The sequence below is a fragment of the Aquarana catesbeiana genome, linkage group LG09 (genome assembly GCF_042186555.1).
Source record: "Aquarana catesbeiana isolate 2022-GZ linkage group LG09, ASM4218655v1, whole genome shotgun sequence".
Taxonomy (NCBI): domain Eukaryota; kingdom Metazoa; phylum Chordata; class Amphibia; order Anura; family Ranidae; genus Aquarana; species Aquarana catesbeiana.
Genome location: NC_133332.1, coordinates 259,366,718 through 259,386,569, shown reverse-complemented (window position 1 = coordinate 259,386,569; position 19,852 = coordinate 259,366,718). Strand labels below are relative to the sequence as shown.

Sequence of the window (19,852 nt, the reverse complement as noted above, 5' to 3'; positions counted from 1 at the left end):
AGCAGAGGTTAATGGCTTGTTTAGTATAGGGATTTGGTTCCCTACCTGCCTCCTGGGGACCACATATGGCCCTCTGGCACTTTTGTGCAGCCCCTACAGACACTAATCTGTGTTTTCCTATTGACCTACTATAGCAGTGATCTCTTGTGTCTCCAGTCTATGACTGTCTCTTAGAGGAAGTTACCAGTGTCCAGCAACTCTTATGTAACATTCACAGTCTCTTAACAGTCTCCTGCAGCAGCATGTACATAGTTTCTAACCATCTCTTGTATCATGCCTACAGTCTCTGATCATCTCTTATATCATGTCCTCAGTCCTTGATCATCTCGATCATCTCTTGTATCATGTCCTCAGTCTCTGATCATCTCTTGTATCATGTCCTCAGGCTCTGATTATCTCTTGTATCATGTCCTCAGTCTCTGATCATCTCTTGTATCATGTCCTCAATCTCTGATCATCTCTTGTATCATGTCCTCAGTCTCTGATCATCTCTTGTATCATGTCCTCAGTCTCTGATCATCTCTTGTATCATGTCCTCAGTCTCTGATCATCTCTTGTATCATGTCCTCAGTCTCTGATCATCTCTTGTATCATGTCCTCAGTCTCTGATCATCTCTTGTATCATGTCCTCAATCTCTGATCATCTCCTGTATCATGTCCTCAGTCTCTGATCATCTCCTGTATCATGTCCTCAGTCTCTGATCATCTCTTGTATCATGTCCTCAATCTCTGATCATCTCTTGTATCATGTCCTCAGTCTCTAATCAACTCTTGTATCATGTCCTCAGTCTATGATCATCTCTTGTATCATGTCCTCAGTCTATGATCATCTCTTGTATCATGTCCTCAGTCTCTGATCATCTTTTGTATCATGTCCTCAGTCTCTGATCATCTCTTGTATCATGTCCTCAGTCTCTGATCATCTCTTGTATCATGTCCTCAGTCTCTGATCATCTCTTGTATCATGTCCTCAATCTCTGATCATCTCTTGTATCATGTCCTCAGTCTCTGATCATTTCTTGTATCATGCCCGCAGTTTATGATACATGAGCTGGTCAGAGACTGTGGACATCATACAAGAGATGATCATAAACTGCGGGCATGATATAAGAGTTGGCCAGAGACTGCGGGCATGATATAAGAGTTGGCCAGAGACTGCGGGCATAATACAAGAGATGGTCAGAGACTGTGGACATGATACAAGAGATGATCATAAACTGCGGGCATGATACAAGAGATGGTCAGAGACTGCTGCCATGATACAAGAGATGGCCAAATACTGCGGGCATGACTTAAGAGATCGTTATAGACTGTGGGCATGATACAAGAGATGGTCAGAGACTGCAGACATGGCACAAGAGATTTTATGATCATCTCTTGTATCATGCCCAAAGTCTCTGACCATCTCTTGTATGAGGCCCATGATCTTTGACTATATTCTATTATGTGTCTGAGACCGAATATCCACTGAATTGTATCCAACATCACTAAAGAGTCGCACTTGAGGCCCCTCATATCAAAAAAGTTGAACATCACTGGTCTAAGGGGAAGGAATCAATTAAAATACCTTATTACTCGCTCCAGCAGGCTTCCTTCCCACAAGTGGTCCCTCCTCCCTGGCTGTGCGGTGTCTTCTTCAAAGACACAAGACCAGCAGTGCTGCATTGTCCATCAGGATGTCAAGGGAACACCCTCATATTAAAACTGAAGTACATTATAGGGGAGCGCCAACTGCTGGGGGAGTGAGGAATAAGGTAAGAATTTTTGGTTACCCCTTTCTCCCTAGACTAAACAACTACTTAAACCTGAATCCCAGAAATATTACTATTGCATACTTACATGGAACCAGGTTGGCACCATGTAAATATGCATATCTCAGACCTGATGGTTTACTGGAGAAGCTAAAAGTCACTGTAGTAGGTGGCGCTACTATAGTGATAGCGATCTTCTGGGTCCTGCTGGGTTTCTGTGTGAGTGACCTCCTGCACATTAACCACAGGGGGTCACTCATGCACTGTCGCCGTTCATAGTACGCCTTGCATTTTTTTAATGAACGCAAGATGTTCTCTGATTGGATGAGGTGGAAATCATGCCCCGCCTCTCCAGCTTGCCCAAACAGCAAATGCCTGTATTTATTGGCAAAAATACAAGGGCACAGCGGCCGCATTTGACAGGCACCGTGAGTGCATTTGATGGGTACAGTGGATGCATTTGATGGGCAAAGTGGCGGAATTTGATGGGCACAGTGGCAACAATTGATGGGCACATTGGCTGCATTTGATAGGCACAGTGGCTGCAATTAATGGGCACAGTGGCTGCATTTGACGGGCACAGTGACTGCATTTGACAGGCACAGTGGCCGCATTTGACAAGCACCGTGGCTGCATTTGATGGGCACAGTGGATGCATTTGATGGGCAAAGTGACGGAATTTGATGGGCACAGTGGCAGCAATTGATGGGCACATTAGCTGCATTTGATGGGCACAGTGGCTGCAATTAATGGGGACAGTGACTGCATTTGATGGGCACAGTGGCTGCAATCGATGGCACAATGGCTGCATTTGATTGTTTTTTTCAGTATTTTTCAGAATTTTTTAGTTTGCCCCCCCAGAAAATTTTGAGCACCAGCTGCCACTGAGTACCACCATATATGTAAGAGGGCTCCAGTATCCAAGCAACCTCTAAAGAATTTATCAGAGACTGTTGGATTAAATTTGGCTAAGCTTTGGGGAACCAAATATTATCTCATGAGTAATTTATAATTGGATTCTATTGCTGCTGTATTAATAGAACAGTGAGAAGTAGTGTACCAAATTTGTTTACAATCTCTGTTATAGGTTCACCAAGATCATCTTCCCATTTAGACATGCATAAATGAGATAGAGGTGTTTTTCTTTCAAGTATGGATGAATGTCCTAGAATAAAGCAAACAGTTTTTTTATTACTGACTTGACTTCTTGAGGTCTTTAAAGTGATATTAAAGTAATTTTTTAATCTTATTAGATAAAACTAAGAGAACTCATATGTATATTTGATTTTTTTTTTTTTTATTATTTCCCTTATTGAAACTTGTTTTTTAATAAAAAAATAATAATTTAAATAATTAATATAATAATGAATATAATAATATAATAATAATAATTTGACGTGTGAGTTTTTTTTATTTTTATCTGAGTTAGGAACAAATTGACTTTTAATACCACTTTAAAGTGATGGGCTTAGTTCCAGTTTAACTGAAATATTAACACAACACATCTTACTAGCTATGAATGAACTGAGGCCGTCAGCTGTCACTCGTACCAGAACTGTGACCACACTGGAGCATAGCGAACTCTAGTGGTTGTGTTTGGAAAAGACAGAGCTGGAAGAATGCAAAAATGATTGTGTGCGTCTAAATGGCCTATTAACTACTTCAGCCCCGGAAGGTTTTACCCCCTTAATGACCAGGCCATTTTTTGCGATACGGCACTGCACCCAAATAAAATTGATGTCCTTTTTTCCCCACAAATAGAGCTTTCTATTGGTGGTATTTAATTACCTCTGCGGTTTTTATTTTTTGCACTATAAACAAAAAAACAGCAACAATTTTGAAAAAAAAAAAACAATATTTTTTACTTTCTGCTATAAAACATATCCAATAAAAAATGTAATCGTCGATGCATTTCACTCACATCATGTGAGGACACTGTGGAAGTCCATTTCAGGAGTTTCTATCAGGTGAGCTAGGTACCTCCCCTTTCGGAGTAGCTCCGTTACTTACCACAGTCCTAAAGAACCACGGCAAGAAAAAATTCTAAATAAAACATGAGAATAGTAACTAGTGTACCAAGAGGCCTACGAATAAATTGTTCAACCAGTCTCAAAATACAGATGTATTATATTATATTATTTTACTTTTCCACATACACACAGGAAAAGAAAATATGTATATGATAGGGAAATTAAGAAGACCTCTTACTCAAGCATCCAAACAAGTTGGCATTATAGGCTTTGATATCCACAGCAAAACCATCAACAAGGTGATAGGCATACAGGGGAAGGCCCCCCCCCCCTTTTAAAAAAAAAACAAATCAAATTGCAATTTAATATATATTAGGAAGATGGAGGATATTAACAAGAGCCCAATCATAAAGGGGTTTCCTTGGGTCACAGGTATCACTGGTGTAGTATGGTTCCAGAAATACCTGTAAGCTCAATTCAGTGTTAAGGCTTGTTCCGGGGGCCCCGCTCCCGATTTCTAAGTTCAAGCCCACTGCTGAAACCACCACCGTGTGGAAGTCTCATCATCCGTGAATGTTAGGTTGTAGTGAATTAACCATCTCTCCCTCCACCCTCCTGTTAGCTCCCATTGCAAAGCGGCTGCAATATACCACCTACCTTCAAGCTGTGCTTGGAAGCACCCAAAAATACATCTCCAGTCAGATTCATATTGCCAGTTTGGGCTGTCCCATATGGACTATTTTTGATGTGCCTCCAAACTTTTGTTAGCATTTTTTTATTTTCGGCTATTGCTGTTTGTCATCGAGTGCTTCATTCTAATCTTGGCTCCATTAGCTAGCTGGAAGTTTGTGAGTGGGTAATGAATGAGAGCCCGGGTCCATTTCTTTTTAATTGATTTTTGACAACGTTGTCATGAATAGTTGTATGATGGTGTGGTGAAGGTTGCTTATTTGTGAATTTTTCATAATTGTATCAATAAACATTTTTTTTTATTTTTGATAATTACACCGCTGTGTAATCATGAGTAAGACCTCATCTGGAATATGCTGTTCAGTTTTGGGCACCAGTTCTCAAAAAGGATATCGGGGAATTGGAGAAAGTGCAGAGAAGGGCAACCAAACTGATAAGAGGCATGGAGGAGCTCAGCTATGAGGGAAGATCAGAGGAACTGAATGTATTCACTCTTGAGAAGAGGAGAATAAGGGTGGATATGATCAACATGTACAAATATATAAGGGACCCACATAGTGAACTTGGTGTTGAGTTATTCACTTTATGGTCAACACAGAGGGCAAGGGGGCACTCTTTACATCTAGAGGAAAAGAGATTTCATCTCCACATGCAGAAAGGTTTTTTCACAGTAGGAGCTGTGAAAATGTGGAATAGACTCCCTCCAGAGGTGGTTCTGGCCAGATCAGTAGATTGCTTTAAGAAAGGCCTGGATTCTTTCCTAAATGTACATGATATAACTGGGTACTAACATTTATAGGTAAAGTTGATCCAGGGAAAATCCGATTGCCTCTCCGGGATCAGGAAGGAATTTTTCCCCCTGCTGTAGCAAATTGGATCCTGCTTTGCTGGGGTTTTTCTGCCTTCCTCTGGATCGACTGTGGGTATAGGATTGGGTATATGGGATTGTATGATATTTTTTATTTTATTTATTATGTTTATTATTATTTTTTGTTATGGTTGAACTAGATGGACTTGTGTCTTTTTTCAACCTGACTAACTATGTAGCTATGTGTGTTTCCCTTTGGAGTCATCTTGTACTTTGATATCTCATTATCTTAGTTTGATCCTACCAGATTGTTACCTGACTCCGGGATTCCCCACCCCTTAACAGGAGTGAGTCGGTGAATCATCCTATTATTCCAAGTGTTGATCTTCCCCTTTTTTAACGTAGGTTTTCATTAAATAGGGAGGCATTATTTTGTAGTTTACAGAAGATAGCTAGGAAGACTGATAAAATTGTTTCATACATCAGTTCAGTGCACAGGAAGTTACCCTGGAATTCGGTCACAGTTATAATTCAGCATCTGTTTATCCATGAGCAGCTGTATGCTAGTGTTTAGGTGGGCGGTCGGGAGCTCAACCGCCTGGTTTTACTGCCCCTCAGCTGCACATGTGAAGGAAGCCTAAAAGAGTAGGTGAGGTGGGTCTCTGCACGAGACATTACTTTTATGTAATTGCTATCGTATAAGAAGAAGAATGGTGGCAGAAAAAGACCAAGTGGTCTATTGATTCTGCCCCCTTTCCTTTTTTCTAATAATTTTTTATTATCAATTTTTTTTTACATATCTATTTATTAAACTTTTGTCTGAGTATAGACCTACAAATGTTTATCCCAAGCAAGTTTAAATGAACTTACCGTTTATTGACTCGCTACCTCTGCTGGAAGTCTGTTTCAAGCATCTACTAGCGTGTTTACACCCACCCATGCACTAAAACAGATGAAAAGCATATATACTACTTATATATACTACAGGGGCATTGAATACAGTATATAACACACATGCATTATATATGTAAGAACATTTTGCATTTTGATTTCTGCATTTGTGCCTATAGAATGAAATGTATGTATTTTCTTTTTTTTTTCTTTGCACATTTTCCCATTATCAATCTACATGCTGTGCATTTAGAACATCTTATGAGCACTTATATAGTTACATAGTTAGTCAGGTTGAAAAAAGACACAGGTCTATCTAGTTCAACCATAAAAATAAATAAATAGTTAAAAAATAATATCAAATGGTCCCATATACCCAATCCTATACCCACAGTTGATCCAGAGGAAGGCAAGAATTGCTCCCAAATGAAAAATGGAGGTTACTGAATTATTAGGGCCTCCTTATACAGTAGGGTATATTTGAGTGCCTTACCTAGGTACATGGTTAGTAAGGTTGAAAAAAAAAAGACGACTAGTCCATCTAAGATCAACCTATAAAAAAAAAAGATAGAAAACCTTCATATACACTATCTTATACCCATAGGTGATCCAGAGGACGGCAAAAATCGAAATATATCGTGTGCATTTAGAAATGCATCCAGCTCTTTTTTTTAACCCCTTCAGCCCCGGAAAGGATTTGCCCCCTTCCTGACCAGGCCATTTTTTGCGATTCCGCACTGCGTCGCTTTACCTGACAATTGCGCGGTCGTGCGACATTGTACCCAAACAAAATTGATGTCCTTTTTTCTCACAAATAGAGCTTTCTTTTGGTGGTATTTGATCACCTCTACGTTTTTTTTTTTTGCGCTATAAACAAAAGAAGAGCGCCAATTTTGAAAAAAGACAATATTTTTTTTTCTTCTTGCTATAATAAATATCCCCCCTCCTCCCCCCCAAAAAAACAAAATTCTTCATCAGTGTAGGCCAATAGGTATTCTTCTACATGTTTTTGGTAAAAAATATCGCAATAAGCGTACATTGATTGGTTTGCACAAAATGTATAGCGTCTACAAAATGATGATTCGATTTAAGGGCCAGTTCACACCATAGAAATGCAGTCCGGATGCGTTCCAGGTCCTTTTCTGCATGCGTGTTTCTGATGCTTTCCAGTGCGTTTTTGGTGCGTGTTTGATGCGTTTTTGATGCAGTCCAGTACTTCCCCCCCCCCTTCTTTTTTCTTAACCTTAAATAGGGACAAGTGTGTTGCAGTGCGTTTTTGGTGCATTTAAGTACGTTACTATGTTTTTCCAGTGCATTTTTGATGCGTTTTACATCGTTCCAGTACAGTCCGGTGCAGAAAAAATGCAGCATGTTCTACTTTTTTTTCTGGAACTGGAACGCACTGGAATTTACTGCACTGGAGTGAACTATGCCATTGAAAACCATATAACCTACTTTCCATGCATTTTTGATGCAGAAAAAAACGCACTGGACTGCATGTGGTGTGAACTGGTCCTAAACGTTATTCAATCAGATTGCACAGTGTATGGGGAAATGAATTGCTCTGATAGATGATTAGATTTAACCACTTCCCGCCCGGCCTATAGCGGATTGACGTCCGGGAAGTGGTTCCGTTCTCCTGACTGGGCGTCATATGACGTCCAGCAGGATAACATGCCGCCGCGCGCCCGCAGGGGCGCACATCACGGCGATCGGTGGAGCGGTGTGTCAGCCTGACACACCGCTCCACCGATCTTGGTAAAGAGCCTCCGGCAGAGGCTCTTTACCACGTGATCAGCCGTGTCCAATCACGGCTGATCACGATGTAAATAGGAAGAGCCGTTGATCGGCTTTCCTCACTCGCGTCTGACAGACGCGAGTAGAGGAGAGCCGATCGGCGGTTCTCCTGACAGGGGGCGTCTGTGCTGATTGTTTATCAGCGCAGACCCCCCTCGGATCCCACCCAGGACCACCAGGGATCGCCACTAGGACCACCAGGGAGAGGGGCAACATGTGGATGGCCAGGTATGTACCCCATGGCCATCCACATGTGCCCAATGTGCCCAATCTGTGCCAATCAGTGCCCACAAATGGGCACTGATTGGCACCATTATGTATCAGTTATGCACAGCAGTGCCACCAATAAATTTTATCAGTGCCACCAATCAGTGTCATCAGTGCCACATGTCATTGCCCATCTGTGCCCATCAGTGCCCACCTATCAGTGCCCATCAGTGCCACCCATAAGTACCCATTAATGCCACCCATATGTACCAATCAATGCCACCTACAAGTGCCCATCAGTGCCGCCTATGAGTGCCCATCAGTGCCGCATACCAGTGCCACCTATCAGTGCCCATCAGTGCCACCTATCAGTGCCCATAAGTGTCGCCTATCAGTGCCCATCATCAGTGCCCATCAGTGCCACCTCATCAGTGCCACCTCATTGGTGCCCATCAGTGCCGCCGTATCAGTGCCCATCATTGAAGGAGAAAACGTACTTATTTACAAAAAATTTTAACAGAAACAAAGAAAAACTTGTTTTTTTTCAAAATTTTCGGTCTTTTTTTATTTGTTACGCAAAAAATAAAAACCGCAGAGGTGATCAAATACCACCAAAGAATGCTCTATTTGTGGGGAAAAAAAAATGATAAAAAATGTGTTTGGGTACAGTGTAGCATGACCGCGCAATTGTCATTCAAATTGCGACAGCGCTGAAAGCTGAAAATTGGCCTGGGCAGGAAGGTGTCTAAGTGCCTGGTATTGAAGTGGTTAAACATCATCCAATCAGATTGGAATAAAAGTGGAAGCGATATTCTCCATGTGATAAGGAAAAGCTCATTAACATGATTAGAACTACAATGAGCACGTGCCCGATGTATAAGCCGTTGTGCACGCTGGAGAACGCAGAAACGCCTGTGTGCAACACACATATTTAACAAGCTAAAGCGTGTGCGCCCTGTCAGGCGACCATAAAACGTGTGCGCCCTGTCAGGCGAGAATGAAATGGTGAGCTTTGAAAATGCGCATGTGCGGTTGAGTGAGCTGAAAGAAGGGTGTAAAAAGGCTTGATTAGTTGTAAGACAGATTTACATGTTCTGGACAGAATTTGTGCATTTAAACAATATTATATACATACTTTTTAGCCTGGTAACAGAAGATGGTAAACTGTAGTAAAGTTATCCACAGTATTCAGACAAAAATGTAGAGGGTTACATTGGCTGCGCTTGCTAATGGTAGGCGCGAAAGATTGCGCAAGTGCGCAACAGCGCTTCCTATGTAAATATGGTTTGGTGCATATAAGTGCACCATAATTTTCCATAAATGTTTTGAGGCCCGTTTTTTGTGCAATTGCTCCAATTTCTCTACTGCACCACAGGCGCAGGTCTTTAGTAAATCAACCACCACAAGTTTAGGGGGTATTCACTATACCTCCAAATACGCGTTATTATAGGCTTACTTGTTGGTACAAGTTCAAAAGCTGGGTTTGCTACAGTTTAAGACTGAATAAAAGAAAACCGTATTGACCAGGTGCAAAGGGCACCATCCTGTGGTAGGCAGTGCACAATATTTTTTTTTTCAACTCTTAAAACAATTCGTAAAATTTCTTAGGACACAGTTTTTTAAGGTTTAAATAAATACTGCCAACCACAATATGTTGCAACCTGCAACCTGCTCAACTTGCACAGTAAGGTTAGCTAAAATCCAGTCTTGGGTCTCATTCATACATCCTACATGACCATGGTACAGCAAGTATACTGCAAATACCTGCACCCGGGATCTCAGATGTTCCAATATCTGCTCAGCCTGTACACCTGAGTGATGGGCTGAAAAGAGCCAAGGCTGTCTGCTGCTGTAAACATGTATCCAAAGGTATCTGCACATCCAGTGGTGACTTGCAGGTAGGGGTACATTTTTGCCCTTGGATGAAATCTCTCTGCATCCGGGGTCAGACATTTGTCCCTAACAGCAGGTAACCACTGTGACCCACGGTTTGTTAGTGTGTCTCACAGGCTCAATCGATGTGCTGAGTAATGTAGATGATACCGAATGTGCTGCAGGAGTGTCGGCGAGGGATGGAGCTCATCCCAGCTCCTGTAGTCACTGAAGGGAAAAGAGAAAAAAAAAATCCCTGGTGCCGCACATCCACGGAGTCCTATGGTAATGTAGTAGTGATGGGAGAGACTACCTCAGCCCGGGTTCCCACCAGGCCACACCCCAACGTGTTTTGCTTTGTCCCCCGAAGCTTAAACATGGGGACCACTGGATGTGCAGATACATATTAACAGCAGTGGCTCTTTTCAGCCCATCACTCAGGTGAACAGGCTGAGCAGCTGACAAAAATTGGAACATCTGAGATCCTGGTTGTAGGTATCCATGGTATATTCACCATTCCATGGCCATTTAGAACATATGAATGAGATCTAAAGCCTGGTTCACACGGTAAGTTTTATTTAGTTCAACGTAGCGGGCTGAACGAAAAAAAAACTAGGAAGCTTAGGAGGAGCTCGCTGTACTAATGAGTACACTACCGCACCACAACTGCGTGCATTGCGTTCTATTCAGTTGAATGGGGATAATTTTTGCAAAGCCTCCTGGCCCCACTCTGCTGTCACATGATTTAACCGTACCTCCCCCAACATAAAAGTGTATATGATGCCTTTAACTTTGAAAGATCCGAACCCCCCCCCCAGTAAAAAAAAATGATGTACGGCCCTGGACTACTTAACTGCATATTCCAAATGAGGTCTTGCTAATGATTTGTACAGTACAGGGGCACAATAATATCTCTCTCTCTTCTGTCCATACCTCTTTTAATACAAGAAAGTATTTTTGCTAGCTTTAGAAACTTCAGCTTGGCATTGCATGTTATTATTAGGGCTATGATCTACAAGAGCACCCAAATCCTTCTCCACCATTAATTCCCCCAGTTGTACTCCCCCTAGTATGTATGATGCATGCATATTCTTAGCCCTCAAGTGCATAACTTTACATTTATCAACATTAAAACTCATTTGCCACATAGTTGCCCAATTAAATAGTGCCTTCTGAAAATAAAATATATATATTTTTTATTTATTTATAAGGATTTAACCCATCTCTTTATCCTCCTTATATAGTGGGGAATGTTCCATAATACTCATTTGAATAAATGTGTCATGGAATCACACCAAAAGGTGACTTGCTAACCAGGGCGAGAACCTTGTTTGGGGAAGGAGAGAACTAGAACAAGGCTGTGAAATGGTTAACACACCCTGCAATACCACCAGCCACCACTAGAGGGAGACTAACTCAAATCATCTCACTTTCTGTGTTAAATGTTACAAAATACGACCAGCAAATGAGACATCCTTGTTCTTTATACCATGACCAGATCTCTCAACAATCTATCTAGGCTTCCCACTTGCCCTGTACTCCAGTGGTAGTTGATCCAGGGAATATCTGATTGCCTCCTGGGGGATCAGAAGGGTTGTTTTCCTCCATTGGTTCATGCTTTAGGTAGCAAAGAAAGTCTGGTCGGCGGCTCGTCTGGTTAAAGTCACCTTTATTGTAGAATGTTCATGAAAGTAACTCCAAAATACAAATGTGGGGGAACACCATTACCAGCTCAGCTAGTGCATGCTTTATTGGGAGTTTTTGCCTTCTTCTGGATGGACTGTGGGTAAAGGATTGTGTGTATGGAGGTTTTATTTTTATTTATTTTTTTCTATTGGTTGAACTGAATGGACTTGTGTCTTTTTTCAACCTATCTAAATATATAATTATTATACCCTTCTCAAAAAAATTGTTTGGTAAGAAGTTAAGCTTTCTTTATAAGGCTACATGTGCCAGTAGAGGGGTGTCGTCAAAAGAGGCTGGGTGAATGATGCATCTACTGCATCAGAGTGAGAGCTGTCTCTCTTTGAATGTGCGGTTCGGTTGTTTATTAATACCCAGGGATTTTTTTTTTCAGCTGGACCTCGGTGGAACTCAGTTCCACCACCTTTGGCTCAGGCCCTCTGCTTCCTGCTCAACACAATCACTTGTAAACACAGAAATTTGGCTTCTATGTTTACAAGTGACAGCTTGTCTCCCAACAGCCCCCACAGATCTGATCTCCTGAGTGGCTCCCACTGAGTGTATGATGGAGACAAGAGAGATGCAGGTGCTGACACCCCCACTAGATGACCTCCCTGCAAGTGAGAGAGGCAGAGCCTCCTACAGTGTGTGGGTAGGTACTAGAGCCCCCTAGGTGCTTCAGCTTAATACAGCAACACAATTAAGACAAGTGGAAGATGGTGGAGCTTTTAATGAGGAAGAAGATAGGGGCAGTGGAAGGGGGGTTGCATGCAGAGGTCAGAGCTGAAGAGGGTAGGCAACTGTTGAAGAAGGCTAAGTCATGCACTCTGTGTAGTGCAGAACACCCCTGAACTCTGCACTCTGTGTGTAACAACCCCCGAATTCTGAGAAAAAAAGGCCTGTTAATACCATTAAACTGCGGGTAGTGCTTCAGGTTTATAATTTGATTGGGAATAGGTATCAGTTAGCATTACATGTGGGACTTATCTGTGAAGAATTGATTGTTTATCTGGATGCCATAGTTAGCTGCATATAATACTATTATGAAAAGAAAATAATTCTTTATGTGTAAATGTAGTTGGCTTTTCTCCTGAGATTGTGTTAGTCAGGGCCATGCTGGCCACTTGTGCTGTTGTACGACTCTTTTATGGTTTTTCTTACTTTTTTTTAAATTTCTTTTTGTGTTAACGCTTTACAAGTGTTATTTTTTGTACCATGTTTAAAACTTCAATATAAAGAATTTTCAAAAAAATAAAAAGGACCTCAGCTTTACTATTTAAGTCTTTAAAGTGCACTTTCTCTGCCATCTAATATATTGGCTTTTCAGTACATTTTTAAAAATACTGTTTCGTATGGCGGCTGTCTGAATGTATAAAGCTGTTGGTGTTGTCCACTGCCTTCCAATAAGTGTTGGTGCATATGGGCCTTTTTCAACTTGCCAAGTGTAGGAAATGAATACACTCAGTGCTTAAAGCTGTAGATGTTGGTATTGATGTCCTTGCAACAGTATCCAATATTTATATTTTGTCAGCTGCTTAATGCATATAAGAAAACCTATGTCTATTACCAGATATAATTTATTTGTTGAATTGGTTTGTCACTGGGAGAACTGGAACATCTGAGAGATGATTGATTCAATAAGGAAAATTGCAACTTATTTTATTGTAAGTTCCTTAATGTGACTGAATGTAGACTGAAGGCATTGGTTCTAAAATGGTTTGCTGTAGAACACAGTCTGTTGCTTGTGTTATTTTGATATCATGATGACATATGAGTCTGCTGTAGGTACAATAGTGGTTAGGAACTTGATGACTGATGCATACCAGGTGACTCCAGACATTATACAAGGTAGGTAGATTCATTTTTTGTGAATGATTGTTTCCAATACAGACGACACAACATTTTATAAGCATTAAGTATGAAATGTATTTATTAGATAAAAAGGGGAGCGGGTAGGTCTCAGATTAAGAAAGTCCCATTGTGAGAGTTCCTCAGTCTGCTGTTATTCACACTCTTCACTCTTCGCTTTCTTTCTGTAGTAAAGATTAAAAAAAAACCATGAATACGTATATTATTCATTTCTACCACAAGCTTAATATGAGGAAAATGTATTATGAAGTTTATTTTACAGTAACTTTTAAAATTATGATGATTCATGATTAATTGAGATAACTTCTTGTGATAATGATAGATAGATAGATAGATAGATAGATAGATAGATAGATAGATAGATAGATAGATAGATATACTGATTGGTAGATAGATAGACTGATGGGTAGAATCATGAATAGATGACTATGAAGAGAAGAAACATGTTGAAATTCTTACCTTTCCACCAACATCGCGGCTCTTAGCCCTGAGTTTGTTCACTTGGGATTCAGCAATGTCTGCTCTCTCTTCAGCTTCTTCAAGCTCATGTTGGACCTTTCTGAAGCGGCCTAGGTGAGCATTGGCTTGTTCCTCCTAAACAACAATTAAAAGGCATCATTAGCCAAATCTAATTTCTAATTAGAAAGCCAACCAAGAACCTAATAACCAAATGAAAAAATTCTCCTGAAAGGCAGAAATATTTGCTAAACAAATGACTTACAGATTCCTCAGCCTGTCTCTTGTAGGCCTTGACCTTCAGCTGCAGTTTGTCAACCAAGTCCTGGAGTCTCAGGGCGTTCTTCCTGTCTTCCTCAGTCTGTATAAGAAAATGAATGTTATTCTTTTAATATCAACGATATATTTTGTTTAATAAAAACAGCTTACACTTATTTATTAAATTTTAGAAGGGCCAATAGTATATTAATCAAATGTTCTATTATAATAAGGGAAATGACTGCAAATGTTATGCTCCTGGGTTAAATTAATGTAAATGAAAAGCTAACTTTCTTTAAACCCTGTTTACCTGGTAGGTCAGTTCCTTCACTCTCCTTTCATATTTGCGAACACCTTTGATTGCCTCAACACCACGTTTCTGTTCATTTTCCAGCTCATTCTCCAGTTCACGTACCTGTGGGGAACATTTCAGTTATTAGCTATTTTTTGCTATGACTTTAAAAACTTATAGAACATTTTCCAAAACAACCATTTTAAATGTACTTACTCTGGACTCCAGTTTCTGGAGTTGCTTCTTGCCACCCTTCAGTGCGAGTTGTTCAGCTTCATCCAGGCGGTGCTGCAGGTCCTTCACAGTCTGTTCAAGGTTCTTCTTCATCCTCTCTAAGTGGGCACTGGTATCCTGCTCCTTTTTCAGCTCTTCTGCCATCAGTGCAGCCTGGAATAAATCAGACACTCGGTAAGTTGGTATATTTGTTGATTTCAAATATGAGCTTTTAGTTTGCAGGACAGGTTACATACATCAGTGATGGCCTTCTTGGCTTTCTCTTCAGCATTTCTGGCTTCCTGGACAGCTTCCTCTACTTCATTCTGAAGTTGGGAAATGTCACCTTCCTGCTTCTTCTTGTTGTTGATGAGGCTGGTGTTCTGGGACACAAAAAATAATCAGTATATATTGTGTTTTAGCTATAATTAAGTATATATCCAGTGATGGTAAGGAACAGATCCTACCTGTGAGTGCAGGAGCTGCAGACGTTCACTGGCATCCAGAAGTTCCTGTTCTGCTAATTTGCGAGATCTCTCTGTCTGTTCCAGAGCAGCCCTTATCTCTTCAATCTCAGCTTGTTGCAGATTGTTTCTGCGTTCAGTTACAGCAACCTGTTCCTTCAGGTCCTCCTGTCCCCTCACAGCATCATCCAAGTGAAGCTGGGTATCCTAGATGACAAAAGGCATATATTTGTATCTAATTAAAAAAAAAACAGAGCTCCAGTACACTGATGCTGTTTCATTGGTAAAAATACCTTCAGCTGTCCTTGCACATTTCTGAGCTGTTTCTGTGCCTCTGAAGCCTGGCGGTTGGCATGGCTAAGTTGGATCTCAAGTTCATTCAAATCTCCTTCCATCTTCTTCTTCAGTCTCAGAGCATCATTTCTGCTTCTGATTTCAGAGTCCAGTGTGCTCTGCATGGTGTCAATGGCTCTCTGGCTGTTTCTCTTCAGCTGTTCAATTTCCTCATCCTTCTCTGCAATCTTCCTGTCCACCTCAGATTTGATCTGGTTCAGCTCAAGCTGGACACGGAGGATCTTGGCTTCTTCATGTTCCAATGATCCCTTTAATAAAGGAGCATATTTAATATTTGGGGCTACTTACTGTACACACAGAATACTCATTCCAAATTAGGGCCAAACCATCATTTACTGTATGAGTACTTTAGATGTTTTAGTTATACCTCAGCTTCCTCCAGAGCAGCCTGAAGGTCACTCTTCTCCTGTTCAACCTGCTTCCTGGCCTTCTCCAGTTCATTAATGGACTTTCCATTCTCACCAATCTGTTCAGTCAGATCTGAGATCTCCTCTGAAAAAGGTAATACCAAAGAACTTATGCAAAGCTGACCTCAGAACTGGTTTACGTTTTATGCTTTCAGCTCTACATTTATGCCAAACATGGCAAATATCTGTTAAAGCCAAAGCCGGTTACTGGAAAGCATTTTAATCCATAAAATAGTTATTTATGATCTTTCATTAAAAAATACAGTCAGAAACCTTGAATGTAATAAATAACCTACGTTGCAAGTTTTTGTTTTCGCGTTTTAGGGTTTCAACTTGCTCCAAAGCCTCTTCATATGAGTTCTTCAACTTGAAGATTTCAGTGCTCAGGCTACGTGCCTCTTTCTGTGAAGCTTCTAGTTCAGCCTGACCCTCCTCATACTTCTGCTTCCACTCTACCAGGACCTGTTAAATCATAAGATTTAAAGATTCTGGATAGCTCAATAGCAAGCTATATTATCACAACCATATGCTTACACTTTTACCTTATCAAAGTTCCTTTGCTTCTTGTCAAGAGCAGCTGCTGCACCATTTGCTCTCTCAACATCAACCATAAGGTCCTCCACCTCAGATTGCAACCTCTGCTTGGTCTTTTCCAAGGAGCCACACTTGGAGTTCACAGCCTCCACTTGTTCTTCAGCATCCTGCAAACGCTGAGCCAGCTTCTTCCTTTAATGCAAGGAAAGGTATGAAACAGAGGACAATGTTGTTATAATTTTTCAGGATTTACATACTGATTGGATTTCATTGGTATATAAACATACTTGGCATCTTCCAGCTCCTCTGTGCGCTGAATGGCATCAGTTTCATATTTGGTCCTCCACTGGGCAACTTCACCATTAGCTTTGGACAGAGAACGCTGCAATTCAGCTTTGGCTTCTTGTTCCTCCTCATATTGCTCACGGAGCAAGTCATTATCATGACGGGAAGATTGCAGGGCATGAGCAAGGGCATTCTTGGCCTGAAATATACAAATAGGTATTTGTTGAAATCATGAACACGCTATATTTTATTCTATACTACTGTTATAAAGTTATAAAGGCAACATTAATGCACCTTTGATTCTTCTTCAAGTTGTCTCTTGAGTTCCTCAACCTGCTGTGTGAAGCCCAGCTTTCCTCTGGAGAGCTGAGAGATCAGAGATTCTTTCTCTTCAAGCTGACGAGACAGCTCACCTAAAAGTACATATAATGTGATTGTGATATTGCATGGCTTTTCAATTATGCAACTTTAATGCAGAATGAGAGATTTTTAAAAACTACGTAGAACTTTGAAATAAAAAACAGTATTCTGTGCAAAAGCATTTTCTACTTCTTTTTTTCCCAGACTATGTTCAGTGCAATAAACGAAGATCCATATTATTTGGGTTCAAGAACAGGAAAAAATTACTAACTGGGTCCTTAAAAAGATACATGGACACTTAAGGCTAAAAGGGCTTAGGGTATAGACACAAATTGTGCTAAATAGGACTGGTTGAACTGTTTTGTATTTTATATTGATATAGCCTGTAATAATCAGATATAGAGTGTTAAATCATTTGAAAATGTATTTTACTGGTAAGCTGTTCATTTAAAAATGTACCTATGTCAGGTTTATTTACTTTTTTTGCTACAATGGATTCAGGTCACTTATTGGAATTAGCATATATTGATTACCGTTTTCTGTCTGCAAACGGGCTCTCTGGGTAGTGAAATCATTAAGTTGACGCAGGTGTTCATCATCCTTAGTCTTAATTTCACTAAGTTGGTCCTCAAGAACACGGTTGACTTTCTCAAGGTTGGCCTGTGAGAATAGATAGTAATATTTAATTGAATTCTTAAGGAAAATAGCATAGCTAATATATCTTAGAGATTAGCTTACCTTGGATTTAGAGATGTTTTCCAGGTTGCTGGCGAGGTCATCAACCTCCATCTTCAGTTCACTCTTCTCTTTCTCCAGCTTTTGTTTAACGCGCTGCAGGTTGTCAATCTGTTCCCCAAGCTCAGCAACACTGTCAGCATGCTTCTTGCGCAGGGCAGAAGCAGTGGCTTCATTCTGAAGAGTAGCTTCTTCCAAGTCACGTCTCAGTTTTTGGAATTCAGCTTCACGCTTCTTGTTCAGCTCAATCTGGGCAGATGTTGCACCACCAGCTTCTTCAAGTCTTTCACTGATTTCTTCAAGTTCTCTAGAGAGATCAGCTCTCTGTTTCTCAGTCTTTGCCCGAGCTGCCCTCTCAGCTTCAATTTCCTCCTCAAGTTCTTCAATACGAGCCTAAAAACCCAAGCAAATTATTTTGATTTACTAGATAATGTGTTTTAAAATACAGACTATGGGTGACTATGGGTGACCCAAATGATCTAGTTAAATTTTTCTAAAAACCTTATTGACAAAATAATAATACCTATAACAATAAAAATTAGCCCTATTTTTTTTTTTTACTTTATTAATAAAAAAAAAAATGTCAAAAGCAGCACTATACCTGAAGTTCCTTGATCTTCTTCTGCAGCTGAGATCCCAGGGACTGTTCATCCTCGATCTTTCCTTGCAGCTGGTTGAGTTCAAATTCTTTCCTATGATTGTATAACAAATAATAAAGGTTATATGATACTATACTAGCATACTCAAATTAATGTTTTTTAAATTAAAAAAATACATACTTCTTTAATTTTTCATCAGCTTGCTGTTTGTCATTTTCAAGGTCTAGTACTGTTTCCTGGGTTAGTTTCAGGTCACCTTCCAGCTTTCGCTTTGTCCTTTCCAAGTCAAGACGAAGCTTCTTTTCTTGTTCCAGGGAGCCTTCAAGCTATGTTAGTAAAACATTTTTTATTTAAGCTATATAGAAAAGTTTAAAATGTGTAGAAAGAATAATAGTGTTTGTATGAATCTTACATCATCGACTTGCTGTTCCAGCTTTGTCTTGGCTTTGGTTAAAGTGCTAACTTTGTCTTCCTCAGCCTGCAGATCATCAAGGGTTTGCTGATGAGCCTCCTGAAGAGCTTTCTTCTCTTTGGTGAGTTTGGAGACATTTTCATCGAGTGATGCCAATTCTTCAGTAAGGTTTTTCACCTTAAAATAAAGTACAAAATATCAGTTTGAAAGTTTTTGTGGTGAATTACAATTTGGACACTTGACCTCCAACTGGATTTACCTTGTTTTCTGTGGCATGCTTTTCCTTCTCTACTTTAGCCAAGGTAAGCTCCAAATCATCAATGTCTTTTTTCAGCTCTGAGCATTCATCTTCCAATTTCCTTTTCTTGGCTGTCAGCTCAGCATTGCTTTCTTCTTCATCTTCAAGTCTCTCGTTGAGTTCCTTGAGCTTTGATTCCAGTTGAATCTTGTTCTTGATGAGACCTTCACATCTTTCCTCAGAATCGGCCAAAGTCTCAGATTCCTGGTGAAAATCATTGAATGTTAGGGAACTTCAACATTTTTGGGTAATGGGTAACTTTTTATTGTAATATTACATTTACTTTATTTTTTTATATATCACAGTTTAATTCTACCTACCGACTGGACTTGGAGCAACAGGTCATTCTTCTCCTGCACCAGGGAAATCATTTTCTGCTCTAGTTCTTTCTTCTTGGCCTCTGACTTTGCCAGAGCTTCCTTGGTCTTTTCAAACTCCTCTTTCATATTTGCCATCTCTTTCTCAGTTTCTGCACTCTTCAGGAGAGGCTTAATCTTGAAGTAGAGTTTCATCCATGGCCAGTGTTTGACATTCATGAATGATCTGACATTGTACTGGATGACAAAGATGGCTTCCCTGTTTAAGAAATGTCACATATCAAGTAAATATGTCTGTTATCAAAAGTTTTGTTTTGCCTATATAGCTAT

At 40.3% G+C, this 19,852-nt stretch overlaps 1 protein-coding gene across 1 annotated transcript in view; it reads right to left on the bottom strand.

Annotated features, from left to right (window-relative positions):
- The window catches only part of LOC141109019 (uncharacterized), a 91,943-nt gene that overhangs the window by 65,197 nt on the left and 6,894 nt on the right, over positions 1 to 19,852 (bottom strand). Inside the window, exons 20-38 of the mRNA XM_073600975.1 lie at positions 19,526 to 19,781; positions 19,167 to 19,409; positions 18,908 to 19,084; positions 18,676 to 18,821; positions 18,498 to 18,588; positions 17,900 to 18,289; positions 17,695 to 17,821; positions 17,096 to 17,214; positions 16,804 to 17,000; positions 16,525 to 16,708; positions 16,279 to 16,444; positions 15,943 to 16,067; positions 15,515 to 15,823; positions 15,225 to 15,428; positions 15,015 to 15,140; positions 14,761 to 14,931; positions 14,563 to 14,667; positions 14,260 to 14,355; positions 13,998 to 14,132 (exon numbers count right to left, since the gene is read on the bottom strand). Of these exons, the coding sequence (XP_073457076.1) occupies positions 13,998 to 14,132; positions 14,260 to 14,355; positions 14,563 to 14,667; positions 14,761 to 14,931; positions 15,015 to 15,140; positions 15,225 to 15,428; positions 15,515 to 15,823; positions 15,943 to 16,067; positions 16,279 to 16,444; positions 16,525 to 16,708; positions 16,804 to 17,000; positions 17,096 to 17,214; positions 17,695 to 17,821; positions 17,900 to 18,289; positions 18,498 to 18,588; positions 18,676 to 18,821; positions 18,908 to 19,084; positions 19,167 to 19,409; positions 19,526 to 19,781 (3,367 nt within the window). The remainder of the gene's footprint in view (positions 1 to 13,997; positions 14,133 to 14,259; positions 14,356 to 14,562; positions 14,668 to 14,760; positions 14,932 to 15,014; positions 15,141 to 15,224; positions 15,429 to 15,514; positions 15,824 to 15,942; positions 16,068 to 16,278; positions 16,445 to 16,524; positions 16,709 to 16,803; positions 17,001 to 17,095; positions 17,215 to 17,694; positions 17,822 to 17,899; positions 18,290 to 18,497; positions 18,589 to 18,675; positions 18,822 to 18,907; positions 19,085 to 19,166; positions 19,410 to 19,525; positions 19,782 to 19,852) is intronic.